The 18,093-nt window shown below is 37.6% G+C and overlaps 1 protein-coding gene across 1 annotated transcript in view; it reads right to left on the bottom strand.

The window, feature by feature from the left end:
• Positions 1–1,409: 1,409 nt before the first annotated feature.
• LOC107597954 (transforming growth factor beta receptor type 3-like) overlaps positions 1,410–18,093 on the bottom strand; it is a 68,265-nt gene continuing 51,581 nt past the window's right edge. The window contains exons 8-11 of the mRNA XM_016289166.1: positions 16,569–16,575; positions 15,192–15,195; positions 1,720–1,747; positions 1,410–1,427 (exon numbers count right to left, since the gene is read on the bottom strand). Coding sequence (XP_016144652.1) covers positions 1,410–1,427; positions 1,720–1,747; positions 15,192–15,195; positions 16,569–16,575 — 57 coding nt within the window. The remainder of the gene's footprint in view (positions 1,428–1,719; positions 1,748–15,191; positions 15,196–16,568; positions 16,576–18,093) is intronic.

Here is an 18,093-nt window from a genome sequence, read left to right as displayed (position 1 = left end):
GCAGCATCACCCACAAGTGACACCTGCTTAGCCATATCGCTTAGGCAAAAACGTCTTATTAATTGATATATTAAGTATCAGTTACACCTTTTTACAAGGTGTTTTTGAACTAAGAATCTGACGTTTTCCCTCAGGTTTTAGATCTGCTGAATATGCAAAGTGTTCCATAAAATTAATTCTTTATGCCTCTTTCTGTACTGAGTTAAACTTTAACCCTTTCCTATACCAACTGTATGTGTGTGTGTGTGTATGTTAGACCAGTTTATGTGTGTATGTAGGATGTTAGACCAGTTTATGTGTTTATGTAGTATGTTGGACTAGTTTAAGTGTTTATGTAGTTAATAAAACCTTACTTGTATCACACTTGATGTGTTCATTGTTTGCTCATAACCGGAGTCACTAATCATGCAGATTTACACTACAAGCTTTGTAGAATTGTACAGTAAGAAAGTTATTTCCCTTAACCAGGAAATTAACGTTCTTAGAATTGACAAGACAGTTGACCCTGAGAGGTCAGCTAAATATCTACAGCGGATCTAAAATATGAATAGTTAATTATAACTAGTTATGGTTAGTTATTCATATTTCACATGAGCTGATTCATTACACAACATAATTTGTAACAAACACATTTTTCAGTTAATTACTCAAAACAATTAAGTCACGCCAACTAATAGATTTGTGAGCCTAGAACCAATTTATATTATATATTTTTTCCAATTCAAAATCCACAGTTATCACAGCACATGCGACATGTAACCTATTTAGCATGCATATTTAAAGAACAATGTTAAACTCTTTTAAATAACACGTCATTTCAACATTTCTTATCCTTATCCAGTCCTATGCAAAGCATGCTGGGAACTAGAAATCTACTACCCAATTTCCAAAGTTAACAAGACTTAAATTAAGTTAACGCAGAAATTTAAGTCTAAATTATGCCCAATATTAAGTTAATGATTGAACATAAACATTATGTCAAATGAACTTAAAGTTAAGTGAGAATCAGAAAGACTTCTTGTCTCTCACTTGTGACTCATTACTGAATGTATTCACATTACTAGTTACGTGCTAGCCCTTTTTGTCTAGAGGAAATTGACCTAGCAGTAACACATTTTGGAGAGAGAAAGCACAGGGACCTCTTGTCTCCAGTCCCAATAACACACCTCCAAACAAAACTAATTTAAGTTTATTAAATCATAAGATAATGGGAAACAAGCTTCAGGAGGGGGCAAAGGCCAACACACAAACATTTCTAATGCAGTTTTAACCATAACTTACCTATAGATAAACCAAAAGAAAAATGAACTTCCCCATCTCCTTGACTACCCAGATAACCAGGAGAAAAGCAATTAAAGAAAAGGGCACCAAACTCCAACTAAATCCACAGTAGCACCAATGGTTAGTTCTTAACAGACAAAAGTTATCTGGAGCCAGAGAAAAGTCCGTGTGACAGGTTACAAATCTGTAACCCTCTCAGCTTGTTGCGAGGCAATGCTGGCTTTATATGCTGGCTTTCTCCTGGCTGCAGCCAATCAGTGGAGCTGAGGTGAATGGGCAGCAAACCAGCAACAGGTGAACCCAATCACCTGCATGAGAATGGTAGCAGTAAATAAAAAAATAAATAAAAATAAAAAACCCACACAGCACATAGAACAAATCACAAAGTCTCCACATCTGCAGTCCTAGAGAGCGCATCCGCCACCACATTGTCTTTACCACGGATGTGCTGGAGATTAAGGTTACACTCCTGGACAATTAGGGCCCAGCGCATCAAATGTTGATTGGAGTTGGACATGCGGAAGAGAAAGATCAATGGGTTATGGTCAGTGTACACAGCAATACGCATGGCACTACTTCCCCAAGTAAACCTTAAAATACTGAAGAGCTAACAGCAAGGCGAGGGCCTTCTTAATCATACTGTAGCGTTGTTGGCATTTCGATAACTTCTTAGAAGCAGATGGGGTGGTCAATTCCACAGGAGTCCTCCTGCAGCAGTACTGCTCCAGCACCGGTAGCACTGGGAGCTACTTGGCGTTTAAAAGGCAAATCAAAATTAGTGGCAGCCAACACTGGGGCATGGCAAAGGATATTTTTTTTCAGCCTTAAAAGCATCACACTCAGTGCGCCACTTAAAATTCTTGGAAGTACGGACAAGGACAGTAAGAGGAGACAATAGTGAAGTTACAACAGAATCCCCAGTAGTACCCACTCATACCTAAAAACCGGAATAAATCACACTTATGGAGTGCTGGAAGCACAAGTATGGCAGCAACCTTAGCCTCAACTGGCTTAACAAAACCCTGGGCAACTTGTTTCCCCAGATAGGTTATCACAGCTTTACCGTGCTCACATTTAACAAGATTAGAGAGGCAGCAGCCAGGTGACTGAATACGAAGTCCAAAAGTAGTTGCGTGCTCTTCCCAGACTTTTGAATAGATTACATCCAACTACGTGCATCACAATTCGGGACACCTGACAAGAACACCTGCATAACGCGTTGGAAGGTGGCAGGTGCATTTCTCATGCCAAAAGCTAGAACCTCATATTGTAGGAAATTTAGAAATGACAAACACGGAGATCTCAGATGCACATGGAGTTAGAGGCACTTGCCAATAACCCTTTAACCGGTCTAATTTGGTGACATATCTAGCAGAGCCTACTCGGTCAACACAATCTTCTAACCGAGGCAGAGGAAAGGAGTAAGGTTTCGTTAAGGAGTTAACCTTATGGTAGTCGGTACAGAAGCGATAGGAGCCGTCGGGTTTAGGCACTAATAAACAAGGCGAACTCCATGGACTCCGACTAGGCACTGCTAGACCATACTGCAACATATACTCAACCTCAGATCTCATTACGTCAAGCTTCCTGGGGTTTACTCTAAGAATGTTGCTTGACTGGATGAGATTCACCTACATCAATGTCATGTCAACATTGTCGTTCTACCAGGCACAGATGAAAGAGTGAAGGAAATTAATGAACCAATTTTCAGTTCGGTCGTCAAGCGAGCAAGAAAGCTCTGCAAATCACTCAATATGGCAGAGTTTTGAAGCTTTTTAGCTGCAACTTGTGTAGCTTTTTCAACTGGCTCATCTTCGGGCACTTCACTAACAGTAGCCACTGCAACAGGTGAAAGAGGAAATAGGCTTCTCACCAAGCACAATAAACGGTTTTAAAATGTATGTGACATACACGGGTCTTACGATGTCGATCAGGAGTATGCATGACATAATTTGTGTCACTGAGCTTTTCGTTGACTTCATATGGACCCGAAAATTCTCGGTACCGGAGTAAATCTCGGTAGACCAGGGCAACAACTCCCCTAACATAATCGGTTTGGCTGTTTTCATATGTAAACTAAATTTAACGGTATGCCTCAGGCACCAACTCGAACGCCCTCAGAATGGCAGATTTTACTACATCATAGTCAAGGGACTGACCTATTGGTAAGGTGGAGCAAACCTCTTGCGCTTTACCAGAAAGACTGCACTGCAACAAAGCCCACACATCTTTTGGCCACGGTAATTTCGTAGCAACCCATTCAAAGGCAATGAAATACGAATCTACCTCCGCTTCTCCAAATGGGGGTATGAGTTTAAGGTACTTACCAACATCAAAATCTGGCTCAGTAGCTGCATTATCAGTACCTTGGTATAAAACAGCAGCAGGTGAAGTGACGGCACATAAAGCAGAGGGGAGTCTAGAATGAGGCATAGGAACTGGCTTCCGATTTAATTCTGGAGCACGTAAGTCTAACTCACGCATCTTAATATCCCTATCTGCTTGAGCCTCTATAGCACGAAGCCTAATCTTCTGCCCTTCACACTCCTTTTTTTATTAGGAGGTCTAACTCCAACTTGACAGCTAACATCGACTCACCCAGAACCTCACCTGCCACGGCTTCTGCTGTGAATCCAGGTTGTTCCTCAACACTGACGACAGTAATCAGGTAAAAATCCCTTAATCAACTAGCTTTTCCCGCAAGTCTTTAACAACTTGTTTGGTAGCCTGCCTTGAAACCTCAATATTAAAGAAAACTGCAATTAAAAACAAATCTGCCTTCCTGCAACATTCAAAAACCTCTATGGTAGGAGAAAGAGTACATTCAAATTAAATTACGTAATTCTCACTACCACAGAGGCCTTCTCCTTCACCAAAAAGAAAACAGCCAAACAGAACAAGAAAGAAATGAGCAGATACTTACAATTACACCACGGTAAACTTTCACTTGAAAGGACGAGCCCCCACTTGTTACATGCTAGCCCATTTTGTCTAGAAGTAATGGACCTAGCAGTAACACATTTTGGAGAGGGAAAGCACAGGGACCACTTGTCTCCAGCCCCAATAACACACCTCCAAACAAAATAACTTAGTTTATTAAATCATAAGAAAAAGATAAAAGGGAAACATAGGCTTCAGGAGGGGGCAAAGGCCAACACAACAAACAAAACTATTTCTAACTCAATTTTAACCATAACTTACCTATACATAAACCAAAAAGAAAATGAATAACAGAGTGAACTTCCCGATCTCCTTGACTACCCATATAACCAGGAGAAAAGCAATTAAAGAAAAAAGGCACCCACCACCCTACAAATTTCCTTACAAAACACTTAAATTCTAAACAAACCTCCAACTAAATCCACAGTAGCACCAATGGTTAGCACTCAATAACAACAGACATAATGACATTATCTGGAGCCAGCAAAAAAGACATTCATGTGACAGGTTACAATCTACAACCCTCCCCCACTCAGCTTATTATGAGGCAGTGCTGGCTTTATATGCTGGCTTTCTCCTGGCTGCAGCCAATCAGTGGAGCTGAGGTGAATGGGCAGCAAATCAGCAACAGGTGAACCCAATCACCTGCATGAGAATGGAAGCAGTAGACAAGGGAAAGAAACAAACAAAAGAAAACACCACAAATCACATAGAACAAATCACAAATAAAATACGTCTCAGGACGTAACACTTGATTTAGTTAACTCTGATTAGAATGTAATATGACAGTTCACAGTTAGTTCATTCAGGTTTGGAACAACATGAGAGTAAATAATGACAAAATTATAATTTTGGTATTCTTATCCCTTTAAGAGTCAGCCATTGAAAAGCTGAATTTGTTGGCCTCTGATCTGAATATGTTTAGGTGTTTGAGCTTCTTACACCGCTGATATTTTGGGAGTGTAATTTGACCTCTTGAAAGTAAAGCATGAACCTTTTCAAATGAGATGAAATGATCGTCCCGAACTCCAGGCAATGCTTCTGTGTTCTTTCTACAAACAAGCATTGTGCTCACAGTTGATTTATGGACAAAACAGGAATATTTGAGGTAATCTTCCAAAACAGAACAGATGTGTGTGTGTTGCATGTCAGAATCATAAAATTATGTAATGTCTGTTTTACATGTCATATTTCATTATGAAATGATACATTTCAGGGCTTTTCTCAGAAACTATGTAAAATAGAATCCAGTTAATTGTGATTAATTAATGAATCATGTCATTTGACTAAAGGTTTACACGATTTTTAGGTTGATCAATCATACATAAATAAATATAAATTTACTGAATACACTGAATAATATATTGTCAATAATTATCTGTTGTATTAGACAAGAATGGGACAACATTCCTATTCCTAAACTTGAGCAACTTGTCTCCTCAGTCCCCAGACGTTTGCAGACTGTTATAAAAAGAAGAGGGGATGCCACACAGTGGTAAACATGGCCTTGTCCCAACTTTTTTGAGATGTGTTGATGCCATGAAATTTAAAATCAACTTATTTTTCCCTTAAAATGATAAATTTTCTCAGTTTAAACATTTGATATGTCATCTACGTTGTATTCTGAATAAAATATTGAAATTTGAAACTTCCACATCATTGCATTCTGTTTTTATTCACAATTTGTACAGTGTCCCAACTTTTTTGGAATCGGGTTTGGACATGGATTCTCCAAGATTACTATTAAAATGCACATTATTACTAAACGCGTGCTATACCACAATATTCATTATGAAAATGATTGGTTTAACAATGAAGTGAACTAACTCTACAGAGCTTTGGAGACTGACAGTCATCTATTCATCCACCACAGGAGGGCAGAAAAAAATCATCCACATGTGTCTGAGGAATTCAGCAGCAGCTTTTCACTTCTAATTTAACGGCTTGCGCTTTGTGATTAATATTCCCTCTCTCGCCTAAACACTGTAAATGCTGCTTTATTCCCAGAGTAAGAAAGACAGGGATTTGCTGCAGAATCATATTTTCCTCGTTTCCTTCTACCGACTCCTGCATGTGAAATCAAGTTAAGAAATAATGCATTATGAATATCACAGACGCCGCAAGAGGTTGATGAAAATGTGCTTTATTTGTTTCTCTACAGACTGGCGATATATGTATGTGTGTGTGTGTGTGTGGGGGGGGGGGTATATATTTTCAATTACTGAAAAAAGGGAAAAGGGGAAATAAGCTGCTTATGAATTATAGTCAGAGCGTTTGGTTCTGTGACCATCTGAAGTCAGTTAAATCCATTATGCCGTATGTGAGTGTTTCTTTTGGCCCTGTGGACTTTAAGAAAATAAACTCTTAAAACACTCTTTCACCCTCTCACTAGTTCACTTAATTTGTCTATTAAAACCATCCAGGAGCACATATGATCATTTTCTTTAAGTCATCAAGTCATTTTCACAGTCTCTGTTACATCTTAAGTGATTAATAACATTCTGTGATGGAAATGTATTTTACAGATCCAAGTTAGTATTTTCACACTTTTTGAATAATTTGTCAAAATAGCAGCTTGATTGGAAATTATACTTTATGTTGTTTCTCTAGTATTTTTTGTTTGTTTGTTTGTTTTTTTGCACATCGCATCTATGTCATATCAAGCTCTTCACTGACATTGTTGGTAACCAAATGCACTTTATTACAGACACAGGTTTAATACAACCTTTATTAAAAATATACTATAAATGCCAAAATATATGTTTTGGACATTCTTTGCATATTTTTTAAAATATATTTAAAAAATCCAAATCTAAATCTTTTTTTTTTTATTTTTTTTATTCATCGCCTTCCATATATTTCAATCAAGAAAAAAAATACATTCAGTTGTCACATTTGGAAGAAAAAATATATATTTGTTGTCTATAACGTGTAAACATATAACATATTTGAATAAAATAATGAATAAAGACTGTGTGTGTTTTGGTTTATAAGGTTTATGAGGACACAAATATGTATAATGACATGAGACTCAGAGACTTCATGAGTTTCTTCAGCTGTGGACTCTCAGGGGCTGATTTTATTAAAACAAAACAGCCATTTCATCATCCTTCATAAAGATATGAACTATTGCATGATTACAAATTTGATTATGTCTGACAATAATTTACATGCGTGCTCCAAAAATCATCAGTTGTGGCATCAAAAATAAATAAATACATAAATTAAATTAAATATAAGTCATTTATAAAAAAAAAGTAATTTATATTTATGGTGTTTACAGGGATTCTCCACAGGCGTGATGTTTTTATACTGTACAAACTGCATTCCCTTCCCCTAACCCTACCCCTCACAGAAAACTTTCTGCATTTTTCAGATAATTAAAAAACATTTTTTTTTAATGTTTTATGCCATTTGGTTTGCAGGGACAAAGGAAGTGTAAACCTCATAAGTCATGTTCACGTTGTAATACCTATGTCATTATACATATTTGTGTCCTCATAAACCTTATAAATCTAAACACATACAGTCTGTATTCATTATTTTATTATTTATGAGACCAGACAACCTTCTTCCAATGATCCAGGGCCCAGTCCTGATGCTCACATGCTTATTGAAGATACTTTTGGCGATGGACAGGGGTCACCATTGGCACTCTGACGGTCTGTGGCTGCAGTGCACTGTGTTCTGACCCATTTCTAGCATGGTTAGCATTAAGATTTTGGCCGGTTCACCAGTTGTCCTTCCTTGCACCACTTTAGGAACTAACCACAGCATACTGGGAACACCGCAGAAGACCAATCCAATACTTGCATTTAAAATTGTAATTCGGCACTTTCTCTCAAATCAATCAATGAAAAATCAATCAATGTGCAATGAATCCATCTGCTGTATCCTTGGTGCTGGGTAAACAATTAAAATATTTAAAATGTAAAACTTTAGGTCATAAGTAATCTAAAAGTAATCCAAAAGTAGTCAGAATACCGGTAACGCTTTATTTTACGGTCTCTTAACTAGTTGCGTATTAGCATGCATATTACTAGAATATTAGCCATTTATTATACTAATTAAGCACATATGAATGCTTTATTCTACATTACCTATATTACTTTTTGCAGTAACTAGTAGTGTAACTAATTACTAATAAGATTTCAGTAATAATATTAGTTATCATCCATAAAACAGCTTAGTTACTTAGTCACTTGTGATGCCTCAAATGCTAAAATCCTAGTGATGCCTAAAATCCAACATTCAAATCATTCCTAGATTTATTTTCATAATTTTCACGACTCGCATATGCATGTGATGTCCCCAGTGCAGCAGACAAGCGTGGAATATGGAAAAGCTTACATTCAGCAGATAGAAATATTGCATTATATTGATCTGAACACTGTTGTGTAAGTTGTGGCTTTACTTTACTCTGGCATTACATCGCACCCACATCCCTCTGATCAGCATGTGGTACATTATATTACTATAATTAAAAATATTTTTGGAAAATTAAAGTTTCTTACAAACTTATGTGATTTGATCAAATACATAATGAAATATAATCATATATGGGTAACGGAGAAATTACAATTAGCTTCAAGCTGCACATGACAATTAATGAGATTAATACAACACTTCTATAATGGTACTATCAATCACTACAATTTTATGTGGAAGATATAGTTACAACGTCTGTGGGACGTGAAGAAAAAGTAATGTAACTAGTAGTGTAACTAATTACTGTTACCAGAAAGTAATAAGTAAAGTAACAATATTACTTTTGAAATTAGTAATATATTACATTCTTTGAGTAACTAGCAACTGGACCTCTGTACATTTTTCATGTTCAAAAATAAAATTTGTTCTCTGAATGACTAATTTGCTGTTTAACACTCCTCATATAAGTGTAGACTCTAAAAAATGCTGGGTTAAATTCAACCCAGTGCTGGGTAAAATAGGGACAAACCCAGCAATTGGGCTGTTTTGACCCAGTGGTCAAACCTTCTGGGTAGTAACCCAACCACTTGTCCCTATTTTACCCAGCACTGGGTTGTATTTAACCCAGCATTTTTTTAGAGTGTATGCATGTATAATTCTGTTTAGACAGCATGAATGTTTAGCATTAGGGATGCACGATATTATCAGACCGATATCGGAATCGCCCGATAATGGCTTTAAATGTAAATATCGGCATCGGCCGATATGAAAAATTATGCCGATAAGAGGAATACATTAACTCGCATGTGCTCAGGGTGTGCTAGTGATTAGATCATGTCAACAGTGCGATTAGATCAAGTCAGCAATGTGGCTCATTCTTCAAGCAAAAATTTGCCTGAATGGTGATTGAATTCACTGTTTTGGATCGCTGTATTTAAACTGAGAAAGCATGTACAGAATAACGCGTTCGGCGTATGGTAGAGTGAACAGTAATAGCACGTGCAGAGGCAGCCTCCCCCGGGTCCGCCTCCCCCAGGTGCAGCTCAGTAAGGAGTTTTAATTCTGTAGGCGGCGCTGTTAGCCTACTTCTCATAAAATGAAAGCAAAATACACAAATAATATTGAAATTGTGTTTCTGATTAAATAAAGCAGTAATTTATGCCATAAAATCATGAGTATGTTTTGATTTAAAGGTCAGAAGCTATAGCCTACATGAAAAAAAATCACAAACATGACACTTAAATAAATAATTTTATATATACTGATTTATTCATTATGTGTAATATTGTAATATCATGTGTTATATTTTTAAAGCAAATTATGAGCTCTAAAAGATTTTCAGAATTTTTACAACTTTTGCTTTAGACCATTTACAAATGTTAAATCATAAAATAAAATGTTAAGGTTACCACTGGATCTTTCTGAAAGAAAAGATATATAGTTTATTTATAGTTATTTTCAAATCTTCAATGTACTATCATTATAAAAAGAATGTCATTATTTTTTAATTATAACAAATAAGTTCTTATTAAAAATAATTATATCGGTATCGACATCGGCTATCTGCCAAAATGAATTGAAAATTACCGGCATATCGGATATCGGCAAAAATCCAATATCGTGCATCCCTATTTAGCATCTATGGTATGAAAATGATCGCTGTGAGACGCTGAGGGCGCAGTTGCCAGATCCAGCTATTATAAGCGGATTTGGACTTGTCTTTTCCACTTAATTTGACACTTCAGAAAGTTAATAAAGTGGGAAGTTGCAGTTTAGGGTTAGCGATATCTTCATCTTAGCTAATTTGCAAAATAACTAATTTCAGTTTATTTTTATATATTTTTTCGTAGTTTTTTTTTTCCGTAGCAATATCTGGAAATACTGCATCGCCGGCACTTAAACTCACAGTCATCATAAAAGCCCACCCATAGCCCACCCTCAATACGGCATATAACCAACTAAAAACCAAACTTATTTACAAAACGAACACTTGAACGTACATCAGCATGATAAAAACTATATAAAATGACAAACTATCTTTGGAAAAAAAAATATCTGAAGTGTAATTTAATTATTTAGTTTGTCTCACGTCCCATTAGATTACATGGAGAGGGCGGGGTTTATGACCTATACTCCGTCAGGCTACCTGGGGGCGATCGAAACGCTTTTGTTGCTGACAGAATATGCAAAAAACATCATGATACTATTGGTCAGAAACGTTAGCAGTGCTATCAAGAACAGTAGCATTTAACACTACACAGATCTGTAAAACATTTAGGTTACAGAATGAAATGAAATATGCAAACACTAGCCATGAAGAAGTCTATGCTATACAGTATTTTATTCAGTCTATTAGTTACATTTTCACAAAAGTCATGCTAAAAACATTCATAAGAGCACTAGACAAGGTATCATCAATACAGCAATGGTTATTAATAAAACAATAACAGTTAAATGCATTGTTGCATGAATAATAAACAACTGATCAAAATTATCCACCCCTAACCTATAGACTATTAACACATTTTGATGCAATGGTATAATTTAACAGTGTTCATCCCTCCAGAACAGAGAAAACATCTTTCACAAACATATATGGCTGTCTCTTTTAAAGTGTTAGTGTATATAAATGATATGTATTTGTAGGGGTTACCCACCCCAGACCTCACTAATTTTCAAACCCTGGTTACGGCCATGAAGACAAAGCAAGCAATCTCAGATGAAGTCCGTGCAACCCCACTTTATCATGGTTGCATCCATTGTCTGTACTTTCAGAAGGGAAAACTTGTCGTTTTGATGTTGATGAGATCTGACCCTGACCTGAGATGAGATGATGCAGAGTAAGCTGTATATTTGGAAATAAATCTTTTGAAAATGTGTTGTCAGTATGACATGTCAAAGGTCAGATTGGGTCCAGAACAGCAGATATAGTAGTTATCAGTCATTGAGTCCCACATTATTGCCCTGAAAACCTATGCTACAGCTTTTGGTAGGAGTGTTTTGAATTAATTCCTCCAGTGTGTAACAAACAGTCATGCAGTCTGTTTTTGACAGATGGTTTGTATTACCTTGAATTGGGATTCAGAAGTTAGCTGTGTACGTTTTTAAAATTATGCGTGAAGATTTGAGAAAATGGCCAGTTTTTCCTGTGTCAAAGCAGAAAAACTTTAATACAATGCCACATATCGCGCTTCTCAAGATACAAAATTAGATAATTTAACCTCAAAACTGTTTTGACAAACTAATGCTACATCCCTATTCGCATACTATCCGTTGCTTTAATGTGATGATTTTCCTCAGGGCCAGAAACAGCACACAGATTGGGGTTAGAGGGTACAACAGAGTGAAGCAGAACAAAACTGCATTTGTGCAACTTCTGTTTGCACTTCTTTGGACAGTTACGCAATTCTCAGAATAGCACATCTCCAAAACGTCAATAAATAAATGGAGAAGCAATAAATAAAGTGTAAAGACATTAGGAGGCATTGTTTTCATGGTTTAATTTAAAGTATGTCCAACCGGATTAAAATGAACCTTCAGAATGGAGAGAACAGAAGAAATATGACTTCAGATGATGACCATATGGCAAGTGCTTTAAATGGAAACGTTCCAGAGAAAACAGAACATGCAATACAAATGCTTAATGTTGAATACACAAATGCAGTATAAAAATTTAACATACAAACACAAACAATTATATGAACAAAGTAATACCACAGATATTGCACAAATTGCACATCCACCTGATGTTAAAGGAACAGTTCACAGCAGTACGCTTCATACAAACTCTAGCAATACGCCCCAATTTAAGCTGTCGCACGCCGAAAATCCTCTCTGACTTAAAAATGGTTTCAATTTGGCTCGGTCTCTTACAGAAAACTATCACATGGCTTCAGAAGACTTGGGATGTGGTTATTATTAATACTTTTATGTTTTTTTTTTTTTTTGTCCTCTTTGAAGCTTGCCAGCTCCTGGTCACTGTCTGCGTATACTGCATGGAAAACAGCAGCGTGAACATTGTGCTAAACATCTCCTTTTGTGATCCACAGATGGAAGAAAGTTATACAAGCTTGGAATGACATGAGGGTTGATAACTGATGATACCCCTTTCATTTTTGACCTACTTTATATCATCTCTTGCTCTTTTGTCATATAAACAGAAAACCCAGTGGGCAATTGATGCTGAAAAGACAACTAAATGACATCAAAATGAACATAAAAAAACAGGTCAAATATGAAAATCAAACTGACATCAAAAACTTGACATGCCGTTGATTTGATGTAAATTGAACGTCAAACATATTGACCATCATTTACATCAATTTCAGTGTGGGATTAACTTCCTATTTTCACCCAATTACCACCGGAAGAAATTGCCATCCAAACTAATTTTAAAATGATGTTCCAGCATCTTGATCAATTCAACTAATATTTGACGTCAAACTGATATCAAGGTGCCCACAAATGTAATCTACTATACAAATACATTAATACATACACATGGAATGTGTAGTATACCATATACTGTTGTAAAATAAACTACATCACAAGAGATTTTTTATTTTGTTGGGCTCATTTTTACAGGACACATTTTTCTTTGACTTCAAATATTCAAATTCTTACAACAACAACAAAAAAAATTAGATGAGTTCTCAATTTATGGAAACTTCTGGCCAACTTCCAAAGCTTGGACTCTAATATGCAGATGCTTTAATCAGTGAATTCAGTAAAGTCACACACACAAAATATATCTTTAAACTTACTTAGTTACTAAAGTAATTAATAAAATATATTTTGTCACTCAATGAAGATATATATTTAAAAATATATATATTTTGAAAGAAAAAAGAAAATCCATATGAATCTCATGAAAACATGATCGGTCATTTCACTCCATAATCTAAAGAAAAAGGCATTTTGGATATAGAAAATGAACCCTTTTAGGATTATTAAGGGCAGTGCAACAAATATTCAAAATACTACCATCATTTATATTTAAAAAAAAAAATTTTTCAAACATATCAGCAATGAGAATGAGATTGGAATAAAATGTCACATCAAGAAAGGTCCTGAAGCAGTCTTACATAATTGCTTTTGTCTTTCTATTGATTTGAGAGTTAAATAAGACACATTTTGACATATTTCACGAGATTCAGCCACTGTTTCTAGTTATGGTCAAACAAATATTTAACAAATCTACATCGACAGAGACTCCGAGGTAGCCATTTCCCAATCTGTCCCATGTGGGACAGCCTTTTCAGTAAGAACTCTAAAAATAAAAATGTGCTTCCTTTTATGTTCATGTCCAATAGTTGATTTGTTGGAAGGTTTCATCTTGTTAGTCCATGGCTAAGAGTTTGGATACGAGTCTGACGTTTGTTCGCTCGTGTCTTTGAGCCATATTTAGTCCCATCTGAGAGCGAACTAATGCGTCAGCCCACTGTTTGTCTGTGAAATCTTATTTAGCCTCCATCAGAGAGGCACCGGCACAAGAATGCAACAAATTTCCTGTTAGTTCCTGGGGGTTATGTGTTGTTTTTCCTGTCTCTGGGAGCCAAGCTTTTTATTTTTTTGTTCTTTGTCCCCACTGACTTCCCGTAGCCGGGTAAGCGAATGGAGTATTTTGAGGTACAGGGAACGTTTCAGGACTGCTACCGTCTCTCTTTTTCTTTCGCTCGGGATGATGGGATGCGTGGAGCGAGATGGCTTCGAGAGGGAGAGAGCGTTAGGAGAGGAGGGACACATGGCGACGGCGTTATGCCATGCTGCTGGTGGGCGTGCTCTGGGTGCTGCCAATGCTGGCGTTGGCGCTGCTGTTCTCAGAGGGAGACGGGTGGGTGGCCACTGGCTGCCGTTTGGTCAGACCACACGGGCATCCGGATATAGAGAGGACTGGACAAAAGACACAAAGAATATTGAGCAAAATTAACAAAAACAGGTTTTCCAGGCAACTATCGAGTGAGGCGATCTTTCCTGTCTTATTTCCTTTTCACGGTATGGAGTAGAGGAATTGTGTTGAGGAAAAGATTGACTCATTTAAAGTTCAGAGTTCGGTTTACCTGAGAGCTCGGCCACCGTTGATCTCATTCCCAGAGCCACAGGATGCCCTGAAACACATGCATGCATGAGATCTGGACATTACCGTTGATTACAAAACTCATAAAGAGATCACTTATATTCAGGACTTCAAAAAAGTCCCTTCAAGACGAGCACAGATCATCAGTCTGGAAGTACTACGGCAGTGGCCTTACTTAACTGCTTCATCTTATTTCTAGTGGGAAATCATCACGAGGCTTGTTAGAGCTGCTCTCTCCACCTCTTCCCTCATAAGCTAAAGAAGCAGAGAAAACTCTACCTAATACATCTTCTCACGTTTGAGTAGTTAAATAAGTCATAAGCTCTGCTAAACATAACTCATTCCAAATGCCTGCAACTTACCTGTGCGTATCTTAATAAACCATAAAGCACCGGTGAGGAGAACTCCGATCAGAAATCCTCCAAACGCGATTCCCAGAACAGCCGAGAGCCCAAACTCAAAACACGGATCTGAAACGGAGTAAATATTCATTTCAGAAACCATTGCTTTCCCTCATTCAATGGAAGACAATTGTTACCATGCCTTTGTAAAGTGATTTCCCCCATGGGTCAGCTGAAAATGATAACTAGGTCAGAACATGGGTGTAAGAAATTGGGGGCTCGTCCGGGATTTGAACCCAGGACCTCTCACACACCAAAGCGATAATTATATCCCCATATTTAGCTCTACTTAATTGTCATACCGGTGTTGTATAAATACAGTATGCCAGGTATCATTAGATGACATCAGTGTCAAGGAAGTTACTGTGAAACTGTAGTTTGCCAAGCTACAAGCCAATCGTAATGTAGAGTAGCCCAACTACAGTCAAATTACTGTGAAAGAAGCTACCTTGAAAAAGTAGCAAGCTACACTAAAAGCTTCTTGCTAACTACACTAAAGTTATCGAGACCATCAAGATAAGTCCATGGTATTAATATAGTGCTTTTCACATTTCATACTGCATAAGCAGCTTTACGGAAAAGCATCCCCTAGAGCAGGGCTCTATAGTCCTGATTGGCCAGTGTTCTGCAGACTGTCGTTCCAATCCCAATTTAACCCACATGTCTGTCATTTGCAACCAACACCTTTCAGCCTGTTCAGGTGTGTTTGGTTAATGGTTAAACTTAGTAAGACACTAAAATGCAGTTAATTAAATATATGTTTACCATTATATATTTAAATAAACATTTTAATGCATTTATTTGACATTTTATTTTAAAATTGATCAGTACTTTTGGAGCAGGTCAGAGCTACACACACTGAAGATTATAGTCTTCCATATGTTTCTCAGCATAAGACATTTGTTACTGATCATTTATTTATAAATCAAACCCAGACAGGATGCTTAACAAAATTAAAGCATTCGTATTATGGTTACATTTTTATTTTATTTTAGCTCAACCAGTGAAATATATTCTACAAGGGAGACGAGAGAGATTCCTGTGCTGATATTTTATCATAAAACAATGCACAACTAAAAAGTCACAACTACATAACACATTATTTAGTAAAATAAATATATTAACTTGTGTTCCCACAAAAATAAAATAAAATAAAATGTCACAGAGACTGCCAGACGAACAATTTTCTTCACTTTGAGCATTTGATTATTGCCTTGTTTATTCAGCTGTGAAGCTAATGTAGTGTTTTGTCACTATGCATTGGAAAAAAAGTGCAATAAACCTTTAGGGTTTTTACCTTGTCACTGGGGCAATACTATCTGTACTCTAACTAACAAAAAGGTGCATGTTAATACCTTTAAATGTCTTTACACAGACAGTTTAAAGCTGCTCAGAGGTGGCATAAATGCATTTACACAGCAATTTGCACCTTTATACAGTACTGTGATACTAGGGGCTGAGGTGGGTCAGAGCAATCATAATTTAGCCTGGCTTTTATACGGCATTGCATCTTTACACAGAATTTTGAGCAGGCAGAGAAGCCTTAATTTGGCTGCATAAATATGCATTTAGAGTAGTAATACATTCCCTTAAGGTACTACTACAAACCTTTTAAGGGTAAAATAAAGTACACCGTTGTACTTTACGGGTACTACACTGCTTTAAAAACAACTAAACTACAGTCACCTACTGACAAATGTAGCTGACTAGTAGTATCGCTACTTGGGCTCTTGATTTCATCCAGTGTTGGCAAGTAACTAACTTCTCTAAGGCTATTTAACACAAAGCTCTGGTTGCTCACGTCAAAAGTGGAGCAAACAGACACAGAAGCAGTCCTGAAGTGCATCAGAGGTCCAAGTGCGTTTCTGCCAGTGGGTTAAAGGCTCATAATTTGTCTCCTTGGTGGATTGAGTCATGTGGCGCCCACTCTGCATCCTCTCTGAATACATGTCCCAGTATTCATATATGCCGCTTAACACACACGCTCTCATCTTCCTCTCAATGACAATGACGGGAAGCAGGAAGGTCAATGGCAGCTACTTGTTTTTGCTCAAGTACATGTCTCTGTAATCGCACACTTTGATGGCGAGGTGTTTGCTAAAGGCCAAGCACCTTTGCAAAGACAGCGAGAGAGTTTACCAAAAACACCTCGGCTGCTCAAATAATGGTTCCCAAGGGGCTTGAAGAACTTTTGGTTTGGCGCCACAGGAAGGGTCTGTTTTATGTCCCTTTTTTATTTATTTTCTTCCCCACGTCAGCAGCAGATCTTCCACCAAATATCAGCTTTATTTGTGTGTTTTGTCAGAAAGTCTGAGCTGAGCAAACAGAGGCAGGAAACGGCTGAGCAGGTGGTCAGGAGGGGATGAACTTCGGCCCCTCAAACAGGAAGGACAGCCCGAGGGCTCGCATCCTCCAAAACACAGGTGACTCCTAACAGATCCTAGTACCTGTTTTCTTCTTAGAGGTTTCAAACTGACCGTGTCCCAATGCTGATCTCTGGACCTTTAGAGGTACCCTGTGGGGGAAAATGCCTCCAACATCAAGAATTACATCAACCTTGTCTAGTGTCCCAAATGGACAACAGCGGAGGAAAAAAGTGTGGATGAAGATGTATCGGCGTGTCCTGCAGAAACATGACTCCAAGTCAGTGTTTGTGTAGAGTGCAGCGGTCTTTCGCTGTGGCCGGCAGCGAGGAATGCAAGAGTTTGTTCTTGACTCATCTTCCCGGGGACTGTCTTCCCTTTTGAAGAACAACACCTTCCCTTCTTTGTGTGCGGCTGACAATAGAGACCCGGGCCGTATGTTCGGAAAGGCCGAGCATACCAGACCTCGGACACAATAAATCCCCCACTGGCTCATTATTTCTGATTGCGGCCACAAGGTCAGCAAGCAGGCTTTCCTATAAACACCCCCTTCCCGTCGTCCTCGTATCCTGACCTCATCTACGTGATGACGTCAGCCAGAGGT

The sequence above is a fragment of the Sinocyclocheilus grahami genome, unplaced genomic scaffold (assembly GCF_001515645.1).
Source record: "Sinocyclocheilus grahami isolate Dianchi unplaced genomic scaffold, SAMN03320097.WGS_v1.1 scaffold241.1, whole genome shotgun sequence".
Taxonomy (NCBI): Eukaryota; Metazoa; Chordata; class Actinopteri; order Cypriniformes; family Cyprinidae; genus Sinocyclocheilus; species Sinocyclocheilus grahami.
This window is presented reverse-complemented; position numbering and strand designations above follow the sequence as displayed.